The 24610-nt window shown below is 41.4% G+C and overlaps 2 protein-coding genes across 5 annotated transcripts; one reads left to right on the forward strand and one right to left on the reverse strand.

Annotated features, from left to right (window-relative positions):
* Positions 1-14646: 14646 nt before the first annotated feature.
* On the reverse strand, positions 14647-19402 carry alg2 (ALG2 alpha-1,3/1,6-mannosyltransferase). 4 transcript variants are annotated; one of them, XM_063485943.1, is made up of 6 exons: positions 19292-19402; positions 18942-19029; positions 18425-18596; positions 18195-18332; positions 17418-17585; positions 14649-16478 (listed from the first exon to the last, which is right to left on the reverse strand). In XM_063485943.1, the coding sequence occupies exons 3-6, from the start codon at positions 18593-18595 to the stop codon at positions 15738-15740; spliced, it is 1218 nt and encodes a 405-aa protein (XP_063342013.1). In that variant the 5' UTR covers position 18596; positions 18942-19029; positions 19292-19402; the 3' UTR covers positions 14649-15737. The 4 variants fall into 4 exon arrangements, with proteins under 4 accessions (XP_063342015.1, XP_063342013.1, XP_063342014.1 ...); XM_063485944.1 differs by lacking the exon at positions 19292-19402 and adding an exon at positions 19274-19290; XM_063485945.1 differs by lacking the exon at positions 18942-19029 and having other exon boundaries at positions 14647-16478; positions 19292-19390.
* A 273-nt stretch (positions 19403-19675) lies between these two features.
* sec61b (SEC61 translocon subunit beta) lies at positions 19676-22644 on the forward strand. Its single transcript, XM_063486594.1, has 4 exons — positions 19676-19825; positions 20291-20388; positions 21220-21324; positions 22104-22644. Exons 1-4 carry the CDS (start codon positions 19823-19825, stop codon positions 22189-22191), a joined length of 294 nt encoding a protein of 97 aa, XP_063342664.1. The 5' UTR covers positions 19676-19822; the 3' UTR covers positions 22192-22644.
* Positions 22645-24610: the final 1966 nt, after the last annotated feature.

The following is a 24610-nucleotide window of genomic DNA, read 5'->3' on the forward strand; positions in this document are numbered from 1 at the left end:
GTCGTTGACGTACAAGAAAAAGAAAAAAAGAAAAAATAAATAAACCAGGAGGATCTGAAGCAGATGGGAATTATAAATGCCCCTAAATCATTCCAAGTGCCTCTAACGAAGAAGGGTGACAGCGAAATTTTATGTCCATACATAAACACTTATCAAACGTATCTGCAAATCTAAAGTTTATTTTAGAAAAACAAAATGGATAGTATTATTTTACATTTTTATTAAAAATAAATCAGCAAGTGTGAGGTTGATAAAATTACCTAAACGTAAACACAAGGAAAGACCAAAAAGAGAAAGTCACTTGAATTTAATACTTCAGTGTTTTGTCAAAAACAAAGCAAGGTGTGGAAATCCATCAGAGTTTAAGATTTTTGGCAGCAACAGCAGGTAAGGATTTCACCAATAATGCTGTGAATCTTTGCTATTCATGTCTGTGTCCTGTGGGTGATGCTGATGTTACACTGTGTAAAACTGACTAAAAGTGTAACTAGACTGCAGCGACTGTCAGAGATGTCTGAGTGACATCCACGGTCGCACAGCCTGACAGAGTAAAAAACATTTTTCTAAATAAATCAGAACTCCCAAAGTCAGACTGATATTGACTCAAATTTTGTTTCATAGTATGAACCTCCTGTGGGACTATGAACCTTTTAAAAGGTTGCTTTTGCAGCCTGATCTTTCATGCATGTTGCAATATGTCTTCGTGCATGTATGCATGCATGTATCTGTAAGCTTATGTCAGGTCTGGGTCTATAGAGCACCACTCATGCATGTAAAGCATGTGCGTGTCATACGTGTGCGTACATACTAGAGTGTGTGACCTTTAACCTCTCTGCTCTTCACATCATCTCTCTCTTAGCAGACACATATCAGCCTGATCAATTGCTTCTCTTGGTCTCAATCCGCCCAATTATCCCTTGTTTATCCTCCTATTATTTCCACCTCTACCTCAGCCCTCTCTCCCTGTCTCTCTCACCCTCTCTCTCTGTCTCTCTCCTTCCCAATTACCATTCCATGTAGGGGGCATTGCTTGCTGGGTAATGAGGGATTCTGGGCATACCAATCTTAGCTTAATAGCCTTAAAGGGCCACTCATTAACACAAACACTTACTCTGCCTCTCACACACACACACACACACACACACACACACACACACACACACACACACACACACACACACACACACGCGTGTCCACACTGATCCATCCCCGTACATCATCCCATAGATAGAGATGGAGTGACAGAAGCAGAGAATGAGCGAGGGACTCAATGGAAGCGGTAGGAGAGAGAGAAAGGGAGAATGAGACAGGAGAGGAAGGATATGTGGGGAAGGGGGAGTGGTGTGGGTCTGGTAAATGTCAGTGGTGTGTCTCCTGGGCCTGAGAGATGAGTTAGTGACAGCAGAACAATGACGGCGGAATCCATTCAGAAACGCAGCTGCTCTGAGTGCATGCCTGGATCTTTCTTCTGCTTAGCTGTCAACCAGCACTTGTAAAGGCACAGCTTTAAATAAACTCACACTAACAGAAAATATTGCATGAGTGGTCCATTCAGCAGCTGCACACAGCTGTGCATGTGGACACACAAGGTAAGCTCTGCATGTTATGGAGGATCAGCAGCAACGTGAATGGCTAAGTCAGGGCTGTCAGCCAATAAGAGTTTCTGCAGACTGAAAACTGGCCACTGGAACATAAGTCTTGCATCCTTCTTCTTTCCCTCTGTCACCTTATAGCACACATCCTATGGATGGCCAAAACTGATCATATATCTGATATTACAAGTATTGCTCATGTAGTCCAAACCCAATATAGCATATTCCTCATTTCCTATAGAGGTTTCTGTCCAACTGCGGTTTAAAAAGGGTGAGATTTTAGGTTTAAGAGCTATCTTTAATTAGGGCAAATACGGGTACTGCAATTTATTCCTGAGTCTCCCACATACACTAAAGACCCACTTTTCTCCTCTCATGTACTGGGTTAGAAGCATAAAATTAGTCCCAGAAATCTCAGATGCACACAGTTGTTTATGTTAATATTACCTTTATTTAACCAGGAAGTTGCATTCAAATTTCTTTCAAAGGAAAGACTTGCCCAAGGTAGATGCTGTACAAACTCAAAACATTTCAAAAATCCTACACATAAACAACATAAAATGCAGGGAGTACAACATAATATACAACACAAAAAATGCCAATAACATAAAATATGAATGGCCTCACAAGAAAAACATCTACAGGTTTCATTCACTGCATTCCTTATGAAACTTTCACCAACAGATACAGGCATGTTAATTTATTGCTTTCTGGAAATGATTTCATGTCCAAGGTACATAGTAAGTAAACACTGTTTTCCACAGATCTGTCAGAACTTTAGTTACATCAGAGCAACCATTTAGAGGAGCATAGGTGGTATGCTGCTGGAATTAGATGACAGTGAAGAGTACCCAGATTAACAGGAAGTTTACCTAGAAACAGAGAAAAATATACCAGTGCTGTTTTCTGCAAATAGTCAGTGACGGCCAGCCCAACAAATCACACAGAGTCCAGGGGTGACTGCAGTGATGATTGCATTTATAATAAAACATAGAGGTGTATGGCTCAGTAAAGCTGAGGCAGAAACATGCATATATCAAACAGTGAATCACCATAACCATCATAGGTAGAAAAGTAGCTTCCACAAGTATTTTTATTTGAAAAAAGGGTAAGGCAAGAATTATTCGATTCACCATCAGATGTCAGATTCGTGGGTGAATTTTTGTGAATACCATAAATTTTGTTTTTAAATAAAGCTTATTTTAAATGCTTCAAAGCAATTTTAATGAATAAAATTGATTCTAAAGCTCTTGTATTGCATTCCCTACAGAGAGCACATGTGTGAATATGATAATATCATCAGCATAAAGATGTATTTTTGCTGAAATATACTTGCCCAGATCATTTGTTTAAATGAACCCTGTGGGACACCAGTAGTTATCTCAAGAAAATCAGATTTATGACCGTCTGCATATACAGACTGATTTTGATTTAGAAGATTTCAGAATTTCTTCACAGCCTTAGGACCAAAACCAGCATTATTAAGTTTTTTAATCAACACTTCATTATCCACAAATAAGCCAACACAATGTCCTGTCCAGGACACCTATGAGATGATCATTTGTCACAGCTCTAGCAGCAGTAATGGTATGTGCCCTATTCTGAAACCAAAAATCAATTATGATAATACCAGACTACTACCAGATACTCATACTCGTACTGTAAACTGTAAAGCTGCTATGTTGGTCATCTAAACCACTTCAAAGCCACTTTAAATCATGATTGCAAAATGTAAATTTTAGAATGTTATTGACCCCTTTACCTCAAAGTGTATATACTCCCCTTACCCCAGTCTTTATATTTATTCTTATTCTTACTCTTACTATATTTATTGTTGTTCTTTTACACTGAATGGAACTGCAGCCTCGTCGTCTCGTCTCTTTATATACTGTACTGTATATAGCAGAGATGACAATAAAGTTTACTTTGACTTTGACTTTGAGATAAAAACTGTTTTAACTGCAAAATTACCTCAGATTCAAGGATTTCTGTCAATATTGAAAGCTTGGAGATGGGATGGAAGTTGCTTGACATTGCTGAATCCCCACCTTTAAACAACATTCACAGTCTGGATAGGATGTGAAGTCCTAAATGAGGAAATGCTTTAAAAAATGTGTGAGAGAGAAAATAAAGTAACCAGGTATCCTTTCGTTGAAGTCTGCCTCATATTTGCCTTTTAACTATATCTCACCTCTGCGGCTATTAGCTTTATAGGAAAAGTAAAATAATAGTGTCATCCTTTTATTCCCTCATGCAGCAGCAGCAGTAAACCTGCAGGAGTTTTTTTTTTTTTTTAACTTATTTTGGGGTCTGAATTGAATATCATTCTCTCATTCTCCACCCAGCAGGAGCTAGCTCACTTATCGACTCGAGTCTGTTTATAACACCAAGCTATTACTTCTGTCTCTACCTTTCACTCTCACACACACAAACAGTCATAAAGCGGGGCTGTGATCTAGCTGCAGGGATTAATTTAGGAGTTGTCAGAAATCACTTTACTCACAGAGGACAGTAAGCACTATTGGCATGCCTGTTCTGCAGGCTGACTGCACTCCAACCTCCTTCACACCTTCAAAGATGCTAAAAAGATATCAATTTTTACCAGTGGTGTGTTTATTGCACTTACTGGGTAATTGTCTGTAACAGAGTGTAAGAACAAAAGCTTGACTGTCTGGCTTATTTGCATACATTGTTTGGTTTGTGCTGTTTGTCTGTTGGGTTCTCTGTGTGTACCAGAGGCTGAACGGTTCCATTGTCCTGATGAAATGTTTGCATTAGCGCTAAGGAGGCGCAGATGAGACATCGATCAGTGCTCATTAAACACCTCCAACTGTGGTGACACACACAAACCCGGTGGTGCATATTTATATTCACATACTGAGCCTCTTGCATAGATACAGCTAACAAACAGAAAAAAGTATCTGAGCTCATTCAAGCCTCATACATTGGTCCCTTCTCATGCGATTGACTCTCAAAGCTTCTATTGACCGTTGACTTAAAATGCTTGTTGTCAGTAGACTTATCCATTAAGCTGTAACACTGCTCTCTCTCCATATAGACATGACGACTGGCTGGGGCCTTAAGCAGTGATTATGGTGTTGGCAGTGGGAGCTGGGGGCTGTACTGTCATTAGTCTGGTTAATCAGAGCCTTGCTCCAGGTTAAGCTCCGCAGCCTCAAGAGACAGGCTGATGAGCTGAGAGCCGTGCCCAGCCTACAGTTCTTGGTTCTGGGCTCCAGCGGCTCCCCTGGCCCCTGCCTGCTCCAGCCAGTAATCTATAACTCTCCCCTGGAGCAATGGATGGAAGCTCAGCCTTCTGGACAACACTGACACACCATGCATGGTAATGAGACACACAGAATGACACACTGTCACACACACACCTGTTCGCACACACCCACACTTACCACTGATGCAGTGTTAAGGATCATCACTGAGTTTCTATGAGTTTGTTCTGCTTGGCCTCTAAGAGCAAGATTACAGACTCAATAACACTCGGGAAAAAAAACAAGCGGGTCCTCGTGACCTTGACTTAACGATTTGATATGACTTCTAAATGCTTTACTACCGATGTCTATGGGGAGCAGTAGTAACCAGCTCAGCAGAATGAGTGTATAATGACCACAGGGACTGCTGATTTTCAAACAGCAACTACCCAGACGCACACACACAAATACTCAAATAAATTCCCATGAGGTGAAATGGGTTTCAGCTAAGCTGAGACCCTTCAGGGAGTGGTGTATCTGAACCAGGCTTGCCATTGGCCCGCCTCCTCTATCCCAGCATCCCCTGTGAGCTCATTAGCCCCAATCATAACCACTTCCCTGTGTTACTTTGCACAGTTCATCCATCGCCTTCTTGCCACACACAAATTGCGCTTTCCATCAGAAATGGACGGAGAGTGTGAGTTTGTAACAGCAGGAGTACGTGTGTGTGTGTGTATGTGTGTGTATGCATGTGTGCGCTAAAAGGACAAGGAAGGTCGGAGAGCCCCGAGAGCCTTCAACATCTCCCAGTGGAGTTTGCACACCCTATGGAGCAGAGAGAAGTAGGCAGGAAAAGAGACAACCAGGTAGAAGGAGGTTAAGAAGTGTGTTTTCAGGTGATAAAGTGGATGACCAGGTTTCACATCAGGGACCCCGTTCTGCTCTTTTTTGCTGTGTGACCCAGATGGGTGGTGAGGGAGACAAAGAGGAAGGAGGGGGAGGCAGGAAGAGATAAAGAAAGAGGGTATTCATTTAAAAAATGAGCATGCAATACAGACACAGGAGGGACCCAAGAGAACCACAGAATGGGATGAGACAACAAAGAGGCCCATCATCAGTTTAGTGAATAGATGTGTCTGTATATCTATCCCTTTTATGTCCCTCTGCTTTCTTTTTCCTTTTTTTTACCATCTCATCCGCTCTTAATCAGCTTCTCATTGTGCCATTAGCCGAACCTGTAGTCTTAATCAGAGGCTTGGCACAGACACCATCACTATCCGCTGCCCTTCTCACACGCGCACAAGCACTAAATAAACAGATTTTAATGTGACACCAATCATGTCATCTACTCAATGAGCCCTCCTCCCTTTCCCTTTTGTAGCCCACACCCCAAACATAACACATGGGAAGCTCAGGTGCCCGATCCATCAGTCAGCCAACACACTCCCACTATAAAAATGTGTGTGTGTGTGTGTGTGTGTGTGTGTGTGTGTGTGTGTGTGTGTGTGTGTGTGTCTTTTGATGCTGCAGTATCCCAAAGGGAGGGAGGATGATTTTAACTGGGTAACCCGAATCACCTCCTATCCCAAATCCCTTGCGCATGAATACTGTACACAGACGCGCACACACACACACACACACACACACACACACACACACACACACACACACACACACACACACACGTCTGCATACTCTGTCTCTTATGCATGTCAGTGAGTGTGTATTGATAATGGCCATTAGCATATTTATGATCATTGCCAGCCTCTTATTGTTTGCTCGCTCCATTAATCTTCATCTGCTGCCTGCCGACTGACAGCTCAATCTCACAGGCCATCGCTGGGCAGACATACACACACACTAATGCAGACACACATGCTCAAAATCCACAGTTGTACATAAGGCATACTTGCATCAACAACTGAGTGGTTTGTCTCACACATACATACACACATTATGGCAGCCAGCATGATTGACATTCACCCCTGCGAGTGTAATCACCGGAGGTTATCCTCCCCAGCTGCGCGGGGGTTTGCTCAGCTTCTCGTGCGCAGCGCCGAGGCATCATACCTGCACGCTGACAGTTCCTTTTGGGGCATAGGTGAGTGATGGCGTCCTTTGATGAGAGTCCACCAACCCCACCTCTATCAATACACCCCCCACACCCCTCTAAAAAAAACCCCTTTGTCTTTTCCAGCTCTACATCACTCGTGATCATCAAAGGCCTGCGCGAAACTGAGACTGTAAAGGAAAAAAAAAATGCACTTTCCGAGTGAAATTCACAAAAATGCATGCAGGTTAAGAGTTAGTAAACTGTGCTCCGGTAGTGCGTGTATGTGTCTTTAATGCAGTGACAGTCTGTGCTTGCGTGCATGCAAGCAGCCATCGCTGTATTGCGCACTCAAATGTTAATGTGTTTGTTTAGAGCCAGTATGACTGACTGACTCACAGCTGATTACTGGGTGAATGAGTGCTGGAAGCGAGCCAAGTTCAATGGGAGGTCTGTTCTCCTGTTGCCTCTTCCTTTTTCTTCTCTCCGCTCTCCCCCACTCCCCCTTTCTCCTCCTCCTGCATCACCCTGCTGCTTCAGGAAGAGCAACCTGGGAGCCAGGATGTGTGTGTGTGTGTGTATTTGTGTGTGTTAAAGCATATACTTACCTTGGGTATAAATTTAACATCAAAGATGAGTTAAAGCAGGAAGTTCATGATATAAATAAAGCTGTTTGTGCAAGAGCTGCTTGATCGATCGCTGCTCAGGGAGCATTTAGCAGGTTGACCCGTCTTAAAGGAATAGTTCAACTATTATTTTTCAGAGTTTGATGAAACACTTGATCTAAATTTCATATTTTTGCATTGAATATGAATCTGGACTCAAAAGACAACTGGATTTAGTGTAATACTGTGTTAAGGTAGGGATGCTGTTTTGTTTTGTATCTCTCCTGCCAAAGTCATTTTGAGTTTGCAAGGAAGCTCCTGCAACTTTTCTGCCAAAGATGCACACAACAGCCAGTTACTAAATGAAATCTCCATTAAATCCTGATGAGAACTGGTAAACCTCTTGTTTTTCTAATACTTTAGTAAAAGTCAATGGAAACAGAATTCAGTGGACAGACACCGACTTTCCTTTTAAAATTAGGCTTAAACTTTCCTTTTTGATAAAGCTTAGAGACAGAACTGGATCAGGTGACTTTGAAGCCATCCTGTAGGTCCAGGCTGCTGGGGGAGCTCCCAAAACACCTTCACCTATTTTACCCCACTCCTGGTGGGCCACAAAGACTGTAAGCTGGTGATATCAGGTATCCTGGCTCTGTCTGAAGTGAAAAGATACCTGGTTTTATCAAAGTGGATTCTTTATTCAATCCCTACACAAACACAAATAAGAGCAACAATGACTGTGATGGTTCATAGTAAGTGGCCAATCTGTGCCTTTTAAGAGATGACATGTGGGCCAGTGTCACTTCCAGCAAAACTTTAATATACAGACAGCACATGACCACTCTGTGAAATCTCAGATTACTATTAAATTTTATCATTAATTTACACTGTGTGGTTTTCTTCCTTACTGTGTTATCTAGCTTTTTTTTTTTCTAACTAAACTTTTACTCATAACTTTACATCTGAAACAAGACTTCCAAGATTTTATTGATAACCCACCCCTGAACTGGGAAATTGTTGATGTTGGAAATCTATGGACTCGTTTGTCTTTAAGCAATAAGATGTTTCAAACCACAATATACAGGATAGAACAAGTTATAACGCTTTTTTTTCCTGTAGTCATAAAGCTGGTTTTATAGAGCCTATCTATAATATTTCACTAGCAGAGATTATATAAGTTTTATTGTGAGCTCCCACAGAAAGAAGAGTTTTATGGAGCGTCAATAAATCATTCCCTTCATTTGTGATATCAGCTTCTAAGACTGTTTGCCAGTGTGTGAGTGTACGAGTTGCACAGTGTTAACATTTACGGTGTGTAAGCTAATATATTTGAGTACTTTATGGAAGTAGTAAAGTATGAAATACATAATTTGTTAACATGTACCATGTAAAACAGCTCTTAAAGATGAGCTGTGAATACAAATGCTGCTTTTCTTTTGTTAAGGCACATTCTATCATTTATGATCTAGGAAGCTTTTTTTTCTGCTTGCAGTAAAACTCCTGCGCCTGGAGCAAAATGCAAAAATATTTAGAGTTACAAGAAAGGCTGAGCTATATTAAATGTTTGTGTCTACATGCATCAGAGAAAGCTGAATGAAATATCCAGTTGTGCTTTTGCTTTGATTATGGATTCTCTTTCTGCAGATGCTTGATTTAAAAAAAAAAAAAAAAAAGCCACACTGAACCCAATAAACCTTTTTTTCATCTTGCCACCTCTTTTTTCCTTTTTTAAAAACTAATATTACATTTTCTAACAAATCTATTGAATGTGTAGCAGTACTCTACAAACATCAATTACAAATTCTTATTACATATTTCAGTGTGGTATTTGTAGTATTTTCACTGAATGTTGCACAATGGACTTTTACTGTGCAGTTTTTCAGTGTTTTCCTGTCTTCACATACGATTCTGTGACCCTCACATTCTGTGTGAGCTCACCTCTTTCAGCTGCCGTTCTTAACTATTTCTGTTCTATTAATCGGGGCCGCTCAAACTTTTCCGAGGACACAGTTGTAACACCTAAAAGCATCTTCTTATCATTTGTGGTCTGTTATGCTGATGGTGGTATAGTATGTATTCTAAATGTTTTTAAACTCTCAGAGGTATGCTCATCAGCAACTTTATTAGGTGCACCCGTTCAACTGTTCAAAAATGAAAATATGTAATCACTCGATCACATGGCAGCGACTTGATGCGCTTAAGACTTGATCGAGACAGTTCAAACCGAGCATCAGAATAGGGAAGAAAGGTGAGGTTAGTAAGTAATGTGACACGGCTATTGGTGTTAGACCGGCTGGTCTTTGCCATCTCCAGGATAGGATCCCAAGTTGTTGGTTTTTGTTGTTGTTGTTGTTGTTTGGAGAATGCTCTCAAAAAAAAAAGATGAGTGGCAGTTCTTTGGGCAAAAAAAGTCTTGCTGATGGCAGAGATCAGAGGAGAAGCAGATAGGAAGACAAACAGCATCCCAAATAATCACTTGTTATAATCAAAGTATGCAGAAGAGCATCTCTGAAGGCACAACATGCTGAACCTTGAAGCAGATGGGCTACAGCAGCATAAGACTACATGCAGGCTCACCAGAAAATTGGAAAAACAGAAAAGCAGAAAATGTTGGCTCATCTGATGAGTTTACATTTCTGCTGTGATTTTGTATGGGTCAGAATTTGGCAGAAGTAACATGAAAGCAAGGATCCATCCTGGCTTATATCAGCGGTTCAGGCTGCTAGTGGTTTGGCAGATATTTTCTTGGCACACTTTGGGCCACTTAGTACCAACTAAGCCTCATTAAAACAACACAACCTAGCTGAGTATTGCGGCTGACCATGTCCATGCCTTTACGACCACATTTTACCCATCTTCTGATGGCTGCTTCCAGCAGGATAACACACCATGTCACAAAACTCAAATAATCTCAAACTGGTTCTTGAACGATGAGTTCATTGTGCTCAAATGTCCTCCGTAGTCACCAGGTCTCAATCCCATAGAACATCTTTGGGATGTGGTGGAACGGGAGATTCACATCACAGATGTGCAGCTGATGAATCTGCAGCAACTGTGTGATGCTATCATGTCAAGATGGACCAAAATCTCTATGTTTTCAACACCTTGTTGAATCTGTGCCATGAACAAATAATGCAGTTCTGAATGAAAAAGGGGGTATTATTGGCAGGGTGTATCTAATAAAAATTTTTACTGATGTAAAGTTAACGTTGGGGTTAAAAGAAACCAAACATCCCAGTTTTCAGTCTGGGATTTTGGTAGACTTCTCTTTTTTGTATTAATAAATACATCACATCTCACTTGGACATCACTCTCACTCACAGAGGTTTTAATTATAATTCATTTGACCTCACTATTAGCAAAATACAGCAACTTTTCATAGATCTAAGAACTGCTACACCCAAAGAGTGATATCTTTAACCTATGTAAGGGTCTTCTTTCACAGAAATAAACCCTAACACCCAAGAGTCCCCACAAAAGAAACTCCCACTGAAATATTAAATAACATTAAAATGTTTGATTGTAATGTCATGGACGTTTACCATCATTTATACTTTTCTGGTTAAACTTTAAGCACATGGTAAGTTAAAATGTTTTGGCAAAACTGTTTTAAGGTGCTGCATGACTGATGAAGTTGTGAAAGTTGCTAGTTGCATTTTGCTAAAATGCCAAAAGCTTCTTGGAGTAATTTAAAGGTCTTAATATAGAGTTTATTTAAAGAGTCTTTTTCATATCCTTGCTCTCTGATTTCTGTGGAATTTGGTTTGATCTCTTGATATTACTTGATTGGATCCTTAACCTACACCACACACATCTGAGCACCATCCAGTAATTGCATTATGTTTATATCCCATGCCCATGACCTGGTTATTGTGCAGGAGGAAGAGTTCAGATTGATGTATTACTGTAACGCTAACTGTGTTTCTTTCATCATCAGCTTCATTTGGCCTGTGATTAACTCCCAATCAAGATACTTGATTAAAAGTGGGAGTAAAAATATTCCATACATATTTTAATACTCTACTAACAAGGAAGCCAGCTCCCAAACTGCCAACAAAATAGATATACACTCATAACACGCCCGCACTCGCACATACATCTCCCCTTTTCTCGCCTGAAAACACACACCTAAACATTTCACGGCTATCTCCCCCACACCCCCGATGCCGGCTAGGTGGAATTAGAAAACCAACCCCGCGGTCTCATTAATTAATTAAACACCGTGTGCCACTGGCACCTGGGTACCGGTTATCACTGCCACTCAGACACACCATGATCTCAATAACCACCCCACCACAGGGCAGAGAGAGAGACGGGGGAGTGAAGGGACTGCTGATTCTTCTTTCCCAACTTTGAGGTAAAGACCTTTAAGGAGCGAGGAAACCAGACAGCAACAGAAGGGAGACCGCGGACTCCGTGTTTCTGTGTAGGCAAGAACGTGGAACTCTTAATGGACCCTGATCAGTGTTTACTGCTGCGTGCTTTTGTTTGTGTGTCACTTTTGCTCGCTTACGGACTCCGCGGGACCGTTTTATCATCCACCCTAGCAGGGCCCCTAAATCACTTTTGCTCTTAATGCTCCTGGATGTGGAAACAAAGCACGAACACACACATAAATACGCACACGCTTTTTTGATTCCTGGCCAATAAATGGTTTGCATTCTTCTTCTTCCTTATTTTTTCTTTATACAAAACTATATTTTGCAAATAAAAACCACAATTGTAATTTAATTGTAAGCAAAGACATTTTTAGATGTTGTTCATGAGCTTAAAACAACAAAATTCTTTAATTTCATAAAGGAAACCTTACAGTGGACACCTTTGAGTAAAATCACACTACAAACACTCATAAAATTTCTAATAGAAACCCTTTTTTACTGTTTCCTAATATCTATTGGAAGTTCAGAAAGCAAAAGACTGATTACTTCCTGAAAAATGACTCACCAAATATGTTTTTTTAAAAATATTGTCCATCTATCCAACTGATTATCAACTTCCAATCAAGCACCAGCAGATCAAACAGTGGACAACAGATCAAATGTCAGGTGTGTAAAGCAGGGATTTCTCAGGCTAAACCATTCCTGAATATTAAATCGGAGTATGTATTTTACCCTATTTGCAAAAGTCAAACGTATCAGGTTCACATACATAAATTGACGTGAGGAGCATCGCTGCAATATTCCACACTTTGCTATCTATTTTAAATTAAATCATGGCCACCAGCACTAATTGGACCTATAGGGACAAATAATTTGAAGTTCTGAAAAATAAGTGGTATCGCTGTTGGTTTTGTTGCCTTTCAGCTTTTGAAATTGACTCAGAAGAAAATGTCTGAATCAATATGAGATGAGGGATTTAAAAAAAATCAGTGCAGGCGAACCGCGCGACTTAATCAAACTAAGAGAAACATTTCTGAATACGGAATATGACCGAGATCCCCGGTGTCCTGCACAAACGTGGAAAAATATAGAAGATACTAAATTAATATGTAACATGTAAGGCTCCCTATTATCATGAACTACTTAGAGTCAAGTCTATCTGGAAAAAATTAAGAGGTTTGACATATTGCACAACTCCTGTACAGAGCCTTACAAATGGAAGGTGCCCTTTAGTCCATCAGTTAGCTTCAACTCACAGCAGCAATGGATGTCATGGGAATGTGCAACTATAATTCTTCCAAACTGACATGGAGACAGGTGAGCATTTATAATATATGCAGAAAATTTACAAGAGTTTGGGTTTGTTGGTCATGCTTTCCAGTGCGACTGGATGTATAAAACCTAGTTATTAGCGAAGTTTTTGTTTGTTTTTCAGCCAAATTTCATGGTTTTATTGAATTTCTGTGCACCAGCTCTGATCTTTGTTTCTGCAGATCGATCAGAGTGTGTCTACAACAGAGGTGGGACACTTGATTGAGTTTGCAAACCCATGTTTGGGTTGTCTCTTTGGAGTGTTTATATGGGAGAAGGCCAAGTTTTCCATTTTGGGTGTGGAGGTAAGAAATGTTTTCCCTGCTACACGCTGCAGTTGAGCTGGCTGTTGTGTCAGCTCAAAATGCAGTACGTTTATTTAAACTCCTCTTCCTTTTTTTCTCCCCTTCAAGATGAAAATGTGACACAGAAAGCATGCTGCAGCTTCCTCCAGATGATGATTCCAAAGTCGAGCAACGACAGCATTGTGAAGAAGACCAGAATTCGCACGCAGCCCATTACCGAGATCAAAGTGCCTCAAGAAACCCAAATCAGGGTCGTCAACAACAACAAACACCGAGACAATAAGCTGTCACTGTCAGAGTTTCCTGCACCAGGAGCTGAAATATGACCTGGTGAATTTCAACAGTGAGCATTTCGCCACTTTTGTTCAATACAGCCACGCTGTGTTCAACCAGGTGGGCGAGAGAGATACAGTAGAGTGGCATTAAATCAGTTGCTTTGTTGTTGTTGTTGATAAGCAGCGATTAGTTGACTTATTTTATACTCAAAGATGAAGTAATAAAGTGGCTCCATGATGTAGTGGTTTACACAATCATCTAACAAGTGAGAGATCGCCCATTACTGACCTGTTGCACCCATTGGCATGTTTGGCTACATAGTGCGGTTTTTTATCCGTGCACAAAGATTTGGGGTAAAATAATGCACTGTTTATTTGCAGTTTATGCACCAGAATCTGTGCGATAAACTACACTTTTCTGACATATTTTGGAGAGATTTTTACAGTAAAGTTCAGATGACAAGCATCAGAAATATCGAAAAGTCTTGATAGCGTCATTGTTTAGCTGTTTTTTTCTGAGTTGGGACTCTCGGTGTCTGGCTGGTTGGTTCTTGGTTTCTGAATCATTATCTGGTTATAAACCATCAAGAAGGTGAAAAGTCTCAGCTTGAGGTTTCAGAACAGATGTTCATTAATCAAAGGGTGATGTCACAGTAGCTATATCCATTTCTAAAGTTCAGAAGTATTTTCTAGAAAATTGTTTGCCATTTTTGGATAAGAGAATACATTTCATATGTGGTGATGTTACCTTGTGTTCTAAAATATAGTGGACTGCATTTTATTTTCGAGGAATTTTAATGGTCAAAGGATCTGGAAAATAACCTTTAGTTGTACACCTGATTTACCGATCAAATGATCTACTCTTTTTAGATCTCCTTTAAGAAGAAGAATCAAGCCCACCAGGATACAACTCAGATTCTGGAAATGATAATGCAGCAACGGGTGGAGACAGAAACTTGAGCCCTTCTGTGTGGCTTCCTGCTTTTCCTAATGAGCAAAATAAAACTCCTCTGCTGCTACTTCGTCTGAGAATGCTTTATTTAATAACTTGAGGCACAATCAGATTTATCCATGGCTTTAAGAATGCCTCTGTGCCTCTATGCTCACCCACAAAATCCTTAGCGAACTCTATTAAAGGCCAAAAACTTACCAACAAAGCAAGCTCCATAAGACTCAGCAAACTATGTGTCCTCTTGTTTATTAAGACTTCAGGAATGTCAATAAGAGCATTTCTATACAGTAGGAAGGCTGTGGAGGGCAGCGCACAGACACAATGACCTCCCGCTATTCTCCTCGTTGATAATGACCCAGACACAGGCACAGGCACACTGCCCATCAGCCAGACCTCTAATAAAGCCAAACACTCTCTATCATCTACTAATAACCTCCATGCAGCAGTAAGAGTCATGGACAGGCCGGCGTCTTCTGAATACACGCCGGGGAACAAAGCTCCGAGCGGAAGTAGTGGAACGCATCCTGCTTATCGATCGGCGACTGTGCGCTGCCCGATGGCACACGGTGATAACGACATTCTTGTTCTTCATCCCCAAAACACACAAAGACAAAGAGTGCTGTAGAAAAGAAAACAACAGACAGACACACACACTCAGACACAGTGCAAAACATTTCACTCTAACAATCAATCCTTTAGGTAGACTCATTTGGAGGCTCTTGGTTGCCACGCTGCTTCACATCCTCAACTTCACACACAAGAACACACTTGCAAGGTTGGTATTTTTGTAAAGATAGGATTGGAAAACTCGTTAGTCTTTTCTTAATTGGTATAGAAATTCCGTCCTTTTTTCCCCCTCACAGCAACCCCTCCAGGGGAATGCTGATTAATAGTCCTCCAAGTCCTCATGATACTTCCCCCACCTCCTTGCACATATACACATACACACATACATCCTCGCTCCTACTCTCTGTAGTGCCGAGCCATCCATACTCAGCTTCACTGTTCAGTAGACGATCATTTCTTCACAAGTTTTCTCCTGTCTCTCCTCCAGCTTTCACATCACTGGCTCAGCCTGACAATGTATCCATACAGCTGGTCTGAGAAGGCTTGAAGAGAAAACTTATCTTCTACCCTCCTCCTCCCAGCTTGTCCCATGTCCCTGCGGAGGTGTGGCTCCCTGACGAGCCTCTCCATGGCCTTAGAGAAGGCCTCGGCCGTGGGCTCGCACAGGAAGCCCGTCTCCCCGTCTGCCACGCTCTCCAGGGGGCCCCCAGTGTTCACAGCGATAACGGGGCAGCAACAGTACATGGCCTCCACAGGAACTATCCCAAAATGCTCTCTGCTAGGGGTGTAGAGGACAGCGGTGCTGCCCCGCAGCAGCGCCACCTTCAGCGAATCTGAAGGGGAGCGGAGGAAAGTAACACAGTCCACCAAGTGGAGCTGTGCTGCTAGCTCTTTCAGTTCAGTGTAGTGCTGAACATTCTCAGTGACGCGATCATCGTAGCCTCCTGCCACCACCAGGTGAATGCCTGGTCTCTGGCCAGGAGGAAGGCTGCTCCTCAGGGTTGCCAAAGCCGCCAGAGCCAGGCCTAAATTCTTCTTCCTTTCGTATCGGTTCAGAGAGAGAAACAGACAGGTAGTTCCCTCAGGGAGCAGTCCTTCCAGGCTCTGTGCTTCAGTGGTTGCCTCGTCAAAGGTACGCGTGTTGAGGGAGGGATAGAGGACATCTGTCTGGACTCCGCTCAGGCTGCGGAAAGTCTCCCTGAAGATGCCTGCGGTGAACTGGCTGTTTACCAGAATCTAAAAGAAAGCATAAAGAGATTTGTTCACAAAGATCTCACATAAATCACAGGTATTTTAATTCCCTATAACATGAACAGCAGCATGAGGCCTTTGATCACCATAAAGTCTAAAGTACAATCAAAATGTCATCATATTTCTCTCAGGGCCCTGAGCTCTGACACCAGCTTACATGTGGAGATCAATCCTTTCGCACCACTGAATAGCTAAAGAGCTAAAGCAGTTGCGAGGAGAGAGAATTTACTTCTCTCAAACTTCTTTAGGCTGAAAAGCTAGGTGTGCTCTCACAATAGGTAATCTGTTCTGTACCCGAGCAAATTGTATCTGCAAAGTCCAGTTTCCTGGCCCATGAAAAGATAGGCTCATTGTAGCTGGACTACACAGCAAGTATTTAGTATAACTGCTAATTACACACAGGCACAGAGCGTCTTCAGGAACAGCTGATTGTGAACGTCGGCGGAGTTAGTTATTGAAAAAAAACAATAAGGCAAGTGAGAGGATAGTGTCTCTGGACTTCCAAAAATCACCCCAAACAACCCACGAAAGCCATAAAATCATTCACTTAGTGCTCTGCAGGAATGCTTTTCAAGGTCGTACATCTACGTGACAAAGTGTGAGAGAGAGAATCAAATTCAAAATGAGAGATTAATTTTCCACGGTGGTTTAGCAACACTCTTTTGACATAAAATGGTCAATCCCTTTATTCCATTAGTCTACAAATTAATTTTATTATTTTAATCATTTGTAATCAGATGTGCACCGGATCAGTCTTTGGTAGGCCCGCAGACTCTGATTGAAAAGTGTGCTGGGGTTTTGTGAACTTGTTTCATTAGTTCACTGCTTGGTTAACATTCCTTACTATTTTTATTATACAAATGAAATAAAAAAGTCAGTCCTGTCCTGTAATCTGACCATGTTGCTGTGTGTGATGTTACGCACCATATCAGCCATGCCTGTGGTTCGTTCCTCCAGCCAGTCGATGGGAGTACGGTAAAGCTTCTTCAGGGCCGACTTCCTCTGAGTCAGCAGCTGGTCTGGGAAGTGACAGTAGAACAGAACCTTCTTCCTGCGGCGAGCCAGACGTAACACTGGGACACACACCGACACCTGGGGTCAAAGGGAACAACGATAAAATCAAAATACAGATCAAAATGTGACATGTGCCCATTTAACAGAAGTGCAAGTCATAAAACGGCTGATTGTTTTTAAATGTTATTGTAGTGTTTAAAACACTGCACAAGGATCAATCAATATAAAATTCACCAAATCTGGAAAACAAATCCCACTGGACCCACTTGGAACTAGCAGGTTTTTAATTCCAACTGTAGCTTATTTAATGAAGCCATGTGTTTTATCAAGACAGAGCTTAAATATATTCTGCCAGCCCTGAAAGTTTCCACCCCATTTTAATAGTAAAATGTGTGGATTCATAAATATGCTAAAGCTAATGTACCAAATGTTAAAAAATAAATAAATAAATGTGCTCCTTCTTCTTGAGATGCTCAACTGGGAAGCGCCCACTCACTGTTTTTCATTGAAAAACAGCTAAGTTACAGAGAAGTTACAGTAAGTTGTGAGACACAGTTTTCTCAGAAGAACTCAAAAAATATATGACAGTCATTCATGCTGCCTTTGCCTCCAAACGGGGTTTTAAAAAGCCTTTTTATATCCTCTCTCTTAAAATGTCTCTGGCACTTATTGTGCAATACAATTCACCTGATCACAGAAGATGACGTCATATTCCACGCTGCTAAGGAAGACCAGGTAGAGGGCCACATAGATCATCCTCAGGTAGGCACACAGGGCATGCAGGTAGCCAAACACACTGGTGGGTAGCCAGTCACCCACACACACCTATTAGAACAATAATAACAGGAGCAGTGACAAAATGTTTGTGTTTACCAGTGATATAATGTTTTTTTGTAGCATAGTGCACACTAACACACCACAGGAAGTTCCGCATCGAGGGTCTCAGAGAAGCAATGTGTTGGGTCATAATGGGCCGTCCAGATCTGAACGCTACATCCCTGAGACTTCAGAGCAACGGCAGCATCGACCACCAGCCGCTCCGCTCCCCCAATACCAAGGTCAGGATGGAGGAAAACTACCCGTGCCATCCTATAGACAAGAAGGAATACAGTTAAAACTGAGATGAATAAGGGCAAATAGCTAATTTTCCCAAATCAGAAGTACAGAGTTTAGATGAGCAGCTTTAAGGTTTAAAAGAAGTCAGTGTTAACCTCGGGCACAAATTAAATACAGATTAAAGAAAAAATACATTTTCTGTGGCATTCAAACAATCCAAAACTTGATGCTGATGAAAACAACAAACAGTTTTCTCCAGCAAAAGGTACCCGGGATTCATGCATCTAATCTTTGAAAGATTTCAGGGCTGCATTGTTGCCAACTTGAAGAATCTGTCCTTGTGGTTTTGTACCATCATTTCATTTATAACTTTTATACCTGAAGGTACTTCAGAACTGTTGACAGCAAGGAAATACACCCACAGCTTCTGGCAACCACCCTGTCTGACTGTCACAGCGTTCGTCACCTATTTGAGGACAAACAGCTAGTTCACAATATAGTAGAGAAAAAAAGTCGAGCTAATAACGCGAACATAAAGGTTATTCCTGATTCAGAAACCTGTTTTGCTTTAGATGACAGTACAATTATAAGCCGTTTAAGACGTTTGTTCAGTTATTATTACAATGTGTTATCCGTCAACCGCGGAATTTGTAACAAAACACAACCACATCTTTAGGGAAAATAATTTAAGCTCGGTTCTCCGCACTAACCTGTCCAAGTGTACCAACCTGTGATTATGCCCGATCAGTTGTCTGTAATACCGATCAACCGTCCGACAAAGTTACCGTTTAGACGCCATCTTGGCTCAAATCAAACGTTACGACTAGACTCACCCCGCTTCGTGCTTGAGCCACAATGGCTAGCGTTTCCTCCGACGTGACAGACACGTCTCTTTCAGAACCGAGGGTAATCAATTATTTGCCTTTGATTTAATGTACATATTTATAAACGAATTCAAAACATTAGAAATAAATATTTTTTATAATTATTATTTAATAACTCAAAAATGCATAAACACATGAAATAATGTTTTGTTGAGTGTGTTTTTTTGTATTAAATGCGGTCAGTTACTCAGGCTTCTATCTGGTCGCCTACTTTGGTCTTGTGTTTTGCAGTCGTGTCCTTTTTAGACGAGCGTCAGCTTTGTGGGCTCTCTTCTCAAGTTTTTCACACACTGACTGTGTGCCGCTCCTCCGACGTGGACATCAGCTTGAAGAGCTCCAAAGCGTTTTAGCTCGCATCTGGACAAATAAAACAAAATGGTAAGCTCCTCAGATATGACTGGAACGGCTACTACTGGTCACGCTAGCCTTGTCCACCGCATTCATTCAGCACTCAGCTGTTAGCTAGTATGCTAACGTTAGCTCATCAATTGTAGACGTGGCTCTTTTAACTACGAATTAAAGGGTCTCAAGACACAGTTTCAGGCTATTGTAGTACTTAATTAAGTAAATGTTAAATATATGTGACTGCTTTAGGAGGAGATTTGGTACTTGATGCTTGATAGTAACTGTATAAGTACCCAGCCAGAGTCTTTGTAATCTGATATAGACGTAATATACACTTTAAAGCCAAATATAAGTTATTTATACACGAAGCATTTATTGAATCTCATGGCAGAGTGCTGTAGGTTAGTTTTAGGTGTGAAAGTGTAACAGATATGAAGATTTGTGATTGAATGCACTGTAACATTGTCACATATTTTAAACGTGCTGTTTATTTTCTAGCCTGGACCAGCAGCAAGTGCCACCAATGTTGGAGCCTCTAGCAGATCCCCCAGCAAGACAGTGGCTCCCCGTGCAGCAGGCTCCACAGTCAGACAGAGGTATGCATACACACACTTTATGCCATCAGGATTTTAAGCTGATGACAAAAGGGCACAGAGGGTGTCCTGAAGACTCAATAGATAATGCAGCCTTCACTGTCTCTACACCCAGTTTAACACCAGATTTTCTTCCACCATCCAGTGAGAGAATATTTTTTGTAAGAAAGATAACTGTGCTGCACAAACAACTTACAAAGCTTGCAATTACCCCCCTCTCTCTCACACACACACTCCCTCACTCAGTAGTGACCCATCTATTAATGTCGTTATCCTGTGAATAGGTGTTGATAATTTGTGTGTGTGTGCACGTGCATGCTCCTTCCCATAGATTAGAGCAGATAGATGTTATGCTGTTGGCTTAATCAGTGTGTAATCAGAGGCTCACTGCTTCCTCTCAGTCTCATTATTACCTATTACTACCACCATCTTCATTACCTCATTAACCTTTGTTTAATCTCATCCAAAGAATGAAGGAGCCATGACTCAGTGTGCTCTTTCATCAACAGCTGCTGTAGTTGAAATTAAATTCATAATAAGCCGTAGTGTATAATAGATCGCACTGTTGTTGTTGATTTTTTTCCCCTCTTCTGGTGATTTATAAATGGCAGCCTCAAAGAAGGTTTTGAGTTGGTTTATACAGTTGAATAAAGTTAAAGTCTGATAAACTTTGCCAACAGTATGATTGACAGAAATTGTGTTGTGCTTGTTTTTTAAAATCTGGTTTCTTTTCCATTCTGGACAAGTGTTGTAATGTGATTACATTTTTTTTTTTTTTAAGAAATTGCTGATTGTTGGTAGAATAAAAGATCTTTTTGCATCTGTGTTGCACAGGAAAGCTACCAGCAGTGGTACACGCAGCGGTGGCAGGACCACGGGATCTGCTGGCACAGGCGGCATGTGGCGCTTCTACACTGAAGACTCACCGGGACTCAAAGTGTAATTATAGTTTATAAAAGTTTTATAGCCACAAACAAATCCAGCGTTTGACATTTTGACTTTCATACACTCGCAACTCCAAAACTAATCCTCAGGATTTCCGACACTCGCCATGTTTAATGGTGGGAAATTGGCCAGACGTGACTCGGCGGTAAAGCAGATGATGTATTCAGCCTATTAAGAGTGTGAGTGTATATACACACGTAATTATGTGAGGAAAGTACACATTTAGAAAACTCTCAAACTTATATTCTGCTCCATCCTCAACACCCACCCCCCTCCAACAGCAGAGGAGGCATCCTGCCTCCTGGCCATAGCCAGTCATTGGTTGATCAATGGTGCTGTGGTGGTTATTGAGTGCGTCTCTCCAGCAGTCGAAGGAGGGCACGCTCGCCGTATACAGTGCTGTATATCGAGTGCATGTTTGTTCCTGTGTTAGACGCCGGCCTCAAAGCTTCATTAAAGGATCCACTCTGAAAGGTCAACTCAATTACAGCCTTCTGACAGAGGGGGGAGGAAAGGGAGGGCCGCCGAGGAGAGGGTTGGCATGGCAATGCTTTTACTTAGCAATGCGCTCCTCCACCCCCCCACTCAGAGCCTCCTTCAGAGATGAGAGCCCCTTCCTTGTTTCTAAAACTCATCAATAAAATCAGCCTCTCCACTAAGACTCGCACTCTGGTTAGGGTTACAGCAAAGTGTGTGTGTGTGTGTGCGTGTGTGTGTGTGTGTGTGTGTGTGTTAATCTGGGTATTAATCATCGTCTCATTGTTGTGTGACAGCGGCCCGGTGCCCGTGCTGGTGATGAGCCTGCTTTTCATCGCGTCAGTCTTCATGCTTCACATCTGGGGGAAGTACACCCGCTCTTAAGCAACCCTGGCCTGATGACCTTTGACCCTGCGCCTCAGTTTCTTAACTCTTTGGACCTGGACCAAACAACAAATGAACCACCATAACCTCCCCACGTCCTTTTCTTAAGCTGTCACTACAAACACACAAATTGGATTTTTCTGTACACGATCTTCATCTGCGTCTGACTCTGGTGACCACCTCGTTGCTCCTTCCCATCACCGTGTGCATGTGTCACACATGATGGGGTGAATGGGGAGAAGCGGTGTCGCTGTCCCTTTCAAGCAGCAGGAGTAGCATGTGTTCACTCCAATGCTGCATGAATTAAGTGCAGTGCCCAAGGACATTGTTGTTTTCAGGCCTCCCACCAACATTTCTCCCCGTAGCCTGAATTGCAATTTAATTTTTTTTTGTTAACAGCATTTGTACAAAATGTGATTGTATTATTGTACAATTAAAAAAAGTAAAAATTAATGTGTGTGTTTTTTAAATTTAACCTTACTTTGTTTTACTAAAACAAATAATAATCTTTTGTTTTTCAAGTCATTTGAAGTTGAACGAGGCTTTTTGTACACTGAATGAGGGGACAAATATTCTCCGCCGCGTTGTTAGTGACAAGTGAAGTTTTCTCACTTTTAACCTTCTGTATCCATTACCAGACTACTGAAAGCCGTGCGTTTTCACAAAAGGCATTTACTAGTGTTTATTTCGACTAAAATGAAAGCCTTGATGGTGCTTTTAGATGGATAAAAACAAGTATATTAAAACAGAAATTGAAATGTTAAGTGTTAAGTTTCACTGTGATTGGCAGTCCACCAAACACTTAAACAAATTCCAGCTACTTGTAATTTATCCGACTGAGGCTTTGGCTGTAATTCAATAATCCTATTTCATGTTCTTTTTGCTTAAAATTACATTTAAGCTCATCCTTTACTCAGTTTTAATTGCGTATGCATGCTGTACATATAGCAACTGCTTCAAAATTAAGTTTGAGTGGATGAAAGTTGGCCTTTTAAGTTTGGGTCTTACACCCGTCCTAACACCTGACTGCCAAAAGGTTGTTTTTGGTTTTATTTGTACTGGCGGCATTAAAGGTGTCCTTCTGCAGACTATAAAATCTATAAATACAGGCAATCACCGTGTAAACAGTGTCAGAAATGCCACAAGGCAAACCTTTGAAATCATTTCAGAAATTAAATATGTTAGCATTCCTTTCTGCCTGAATGTCTCTTTACATTTAGTGGCAATTGTCTTTGTGAATAAAGCTCATACAGAAACCAGAGAAAATTTAATTACAAAAAACACAGCTTGCAATAACTTTTAATGTTGACCAAACCACTACTACGAATATGTACATCTACATGATCACTAGATCCAAAATCTATCCTAATTGCGCTTCCTGTGAATTTTGCCCAGGTGTGTTATTTTCTTCTCCTGACGGGGGCGCTGCAGACTACTTTCTGAGCGCCACTGGCTCAGCAGGTACGAACTCATAAAGCTGTTCTCTCTCAGGGACAAGCATGAACACATGTTACGCCTGAGTAGTGATTTATTTAGCCCGGGCTAAACATTTTTAATGATATATATTTCTGTATGTTCTTCTACAGCTACAGCTATACTTTATCATATTGAGTAGATTTATATTGAAAGAATTAGATGAGATAAATAGCTTCTGGAGACATCAGTTTAAACCATGTGGATCATTAAAAAAAATGTATTTTCTCTGGTTTCACTGATGCTGAGAGACCGTTACTGACAGCTGCAGGCTGGATGTTTTTGTACTGTAGAAGAAGTTTTGGTCCTACGTGCATCAGGAGGTTTATCTGCGTTGAATATGTAACCACCAGCTGGCATGGCCTTGTCTGTGTGTGTGTGTGTGTTAAACCTAGCATTCGTGTCCTTTTCATTAATTCATTCTGTTGCTATGGCTTTACTTTCCATAAGGCTTCCAGTTCTCGTGGCAAACTCAGGCACTATTGCCACATCACTCTCCCTGTCCTACACACACACACTCACACTGAAAAATACACTCACAGACTCCACGGCCCAATTCACGGTGGCACAACACGGCAGTGAGCCAGAATAATTCAGCATAACAATTAAATATGGAGGAGCCATGGTAAAGCTGTCCCTCAGGGTTCGGGAGTCAAACGGGCCCGAGCAGCAGTGTGTGTGAGCACTGTGACCTGTAGTTTCAAACTCCTCCTGACACCATCCAAACACGTCAGCTCGGCATTTCACTCAGGGAGGAGAAGGAGGTAGCTTTTATCCGCTCATTGCTACTGCTAGAAAGGTCACTGCATGGTTCACATATATCTGTAACCTTTGTATGTAAGGGCTAGTTTGTATACTGACAAATGAAACTGAATCTGTATTATAAGTCAAAGAAACGCCATTAAAAAAAAAGGCACAGGAGCATCCAAGTGCATCATAGGTCTCA

This window comes from Pelmatolapia mariae, linkage group LG10_11 (genome assembly GCF_036321145.2).
Source record: "Pelmatolapia mariae isolate MD_Pm_ZW linkage group LG10_11, Pm_UMD_F_2, whole genome shotgun sequence".
In the NCBI taxonomy this organism is placed as follows: domain Eukaryota; kingdom Metazoa; phylum Chordata; class Actinopteri; order Cichliformes; family Cichlidae; genus Pelmatolapia; species Pelmatolapia mariae.

Excerpts from the sequence above, each read along its gene's own strand:
- sec61b (XM_063486594.1), top strand. Across the intron at positions 20,389-21,219 it reads GGCTCCACAGTCAGACAGAG|GAAAGCTACCAGCAGTGGTA; the intron begins GTATGCATACAC and ends TGTGTTGCACAG. Across the intron at positions 21,325-22,103 it reads GACTCACCGGGACTCAAAGT|CGGCCCGGTGCCCGTGCTGG; the intron begins GTAATTATAGTT and ends GTTGTGTGACAG.
- alg2 (XM_063485945.1), bottom strand. The coding sequence starts at position 18,595 with ATGGCACGGGTAGTTTTCCTCCATCCTGACCTTGGTATTGGGGGAGCG. Across the intron at positions 17,586-18,194 it reads ACGTCATCTTCTGTGATCAG|GTGTCGGTGTGTGTCCCAGT; the intron begins GTGAATTGTATT and ends CTTTGACCCCAG. Across the intron at positions 16,479-17,417 it reads CCACAGGCATGGCTGATATG|ATTCTGGTAAACAGCCAGTT; the intron begins GTGCGTAACATC and ends GCTTTCTTTTAG.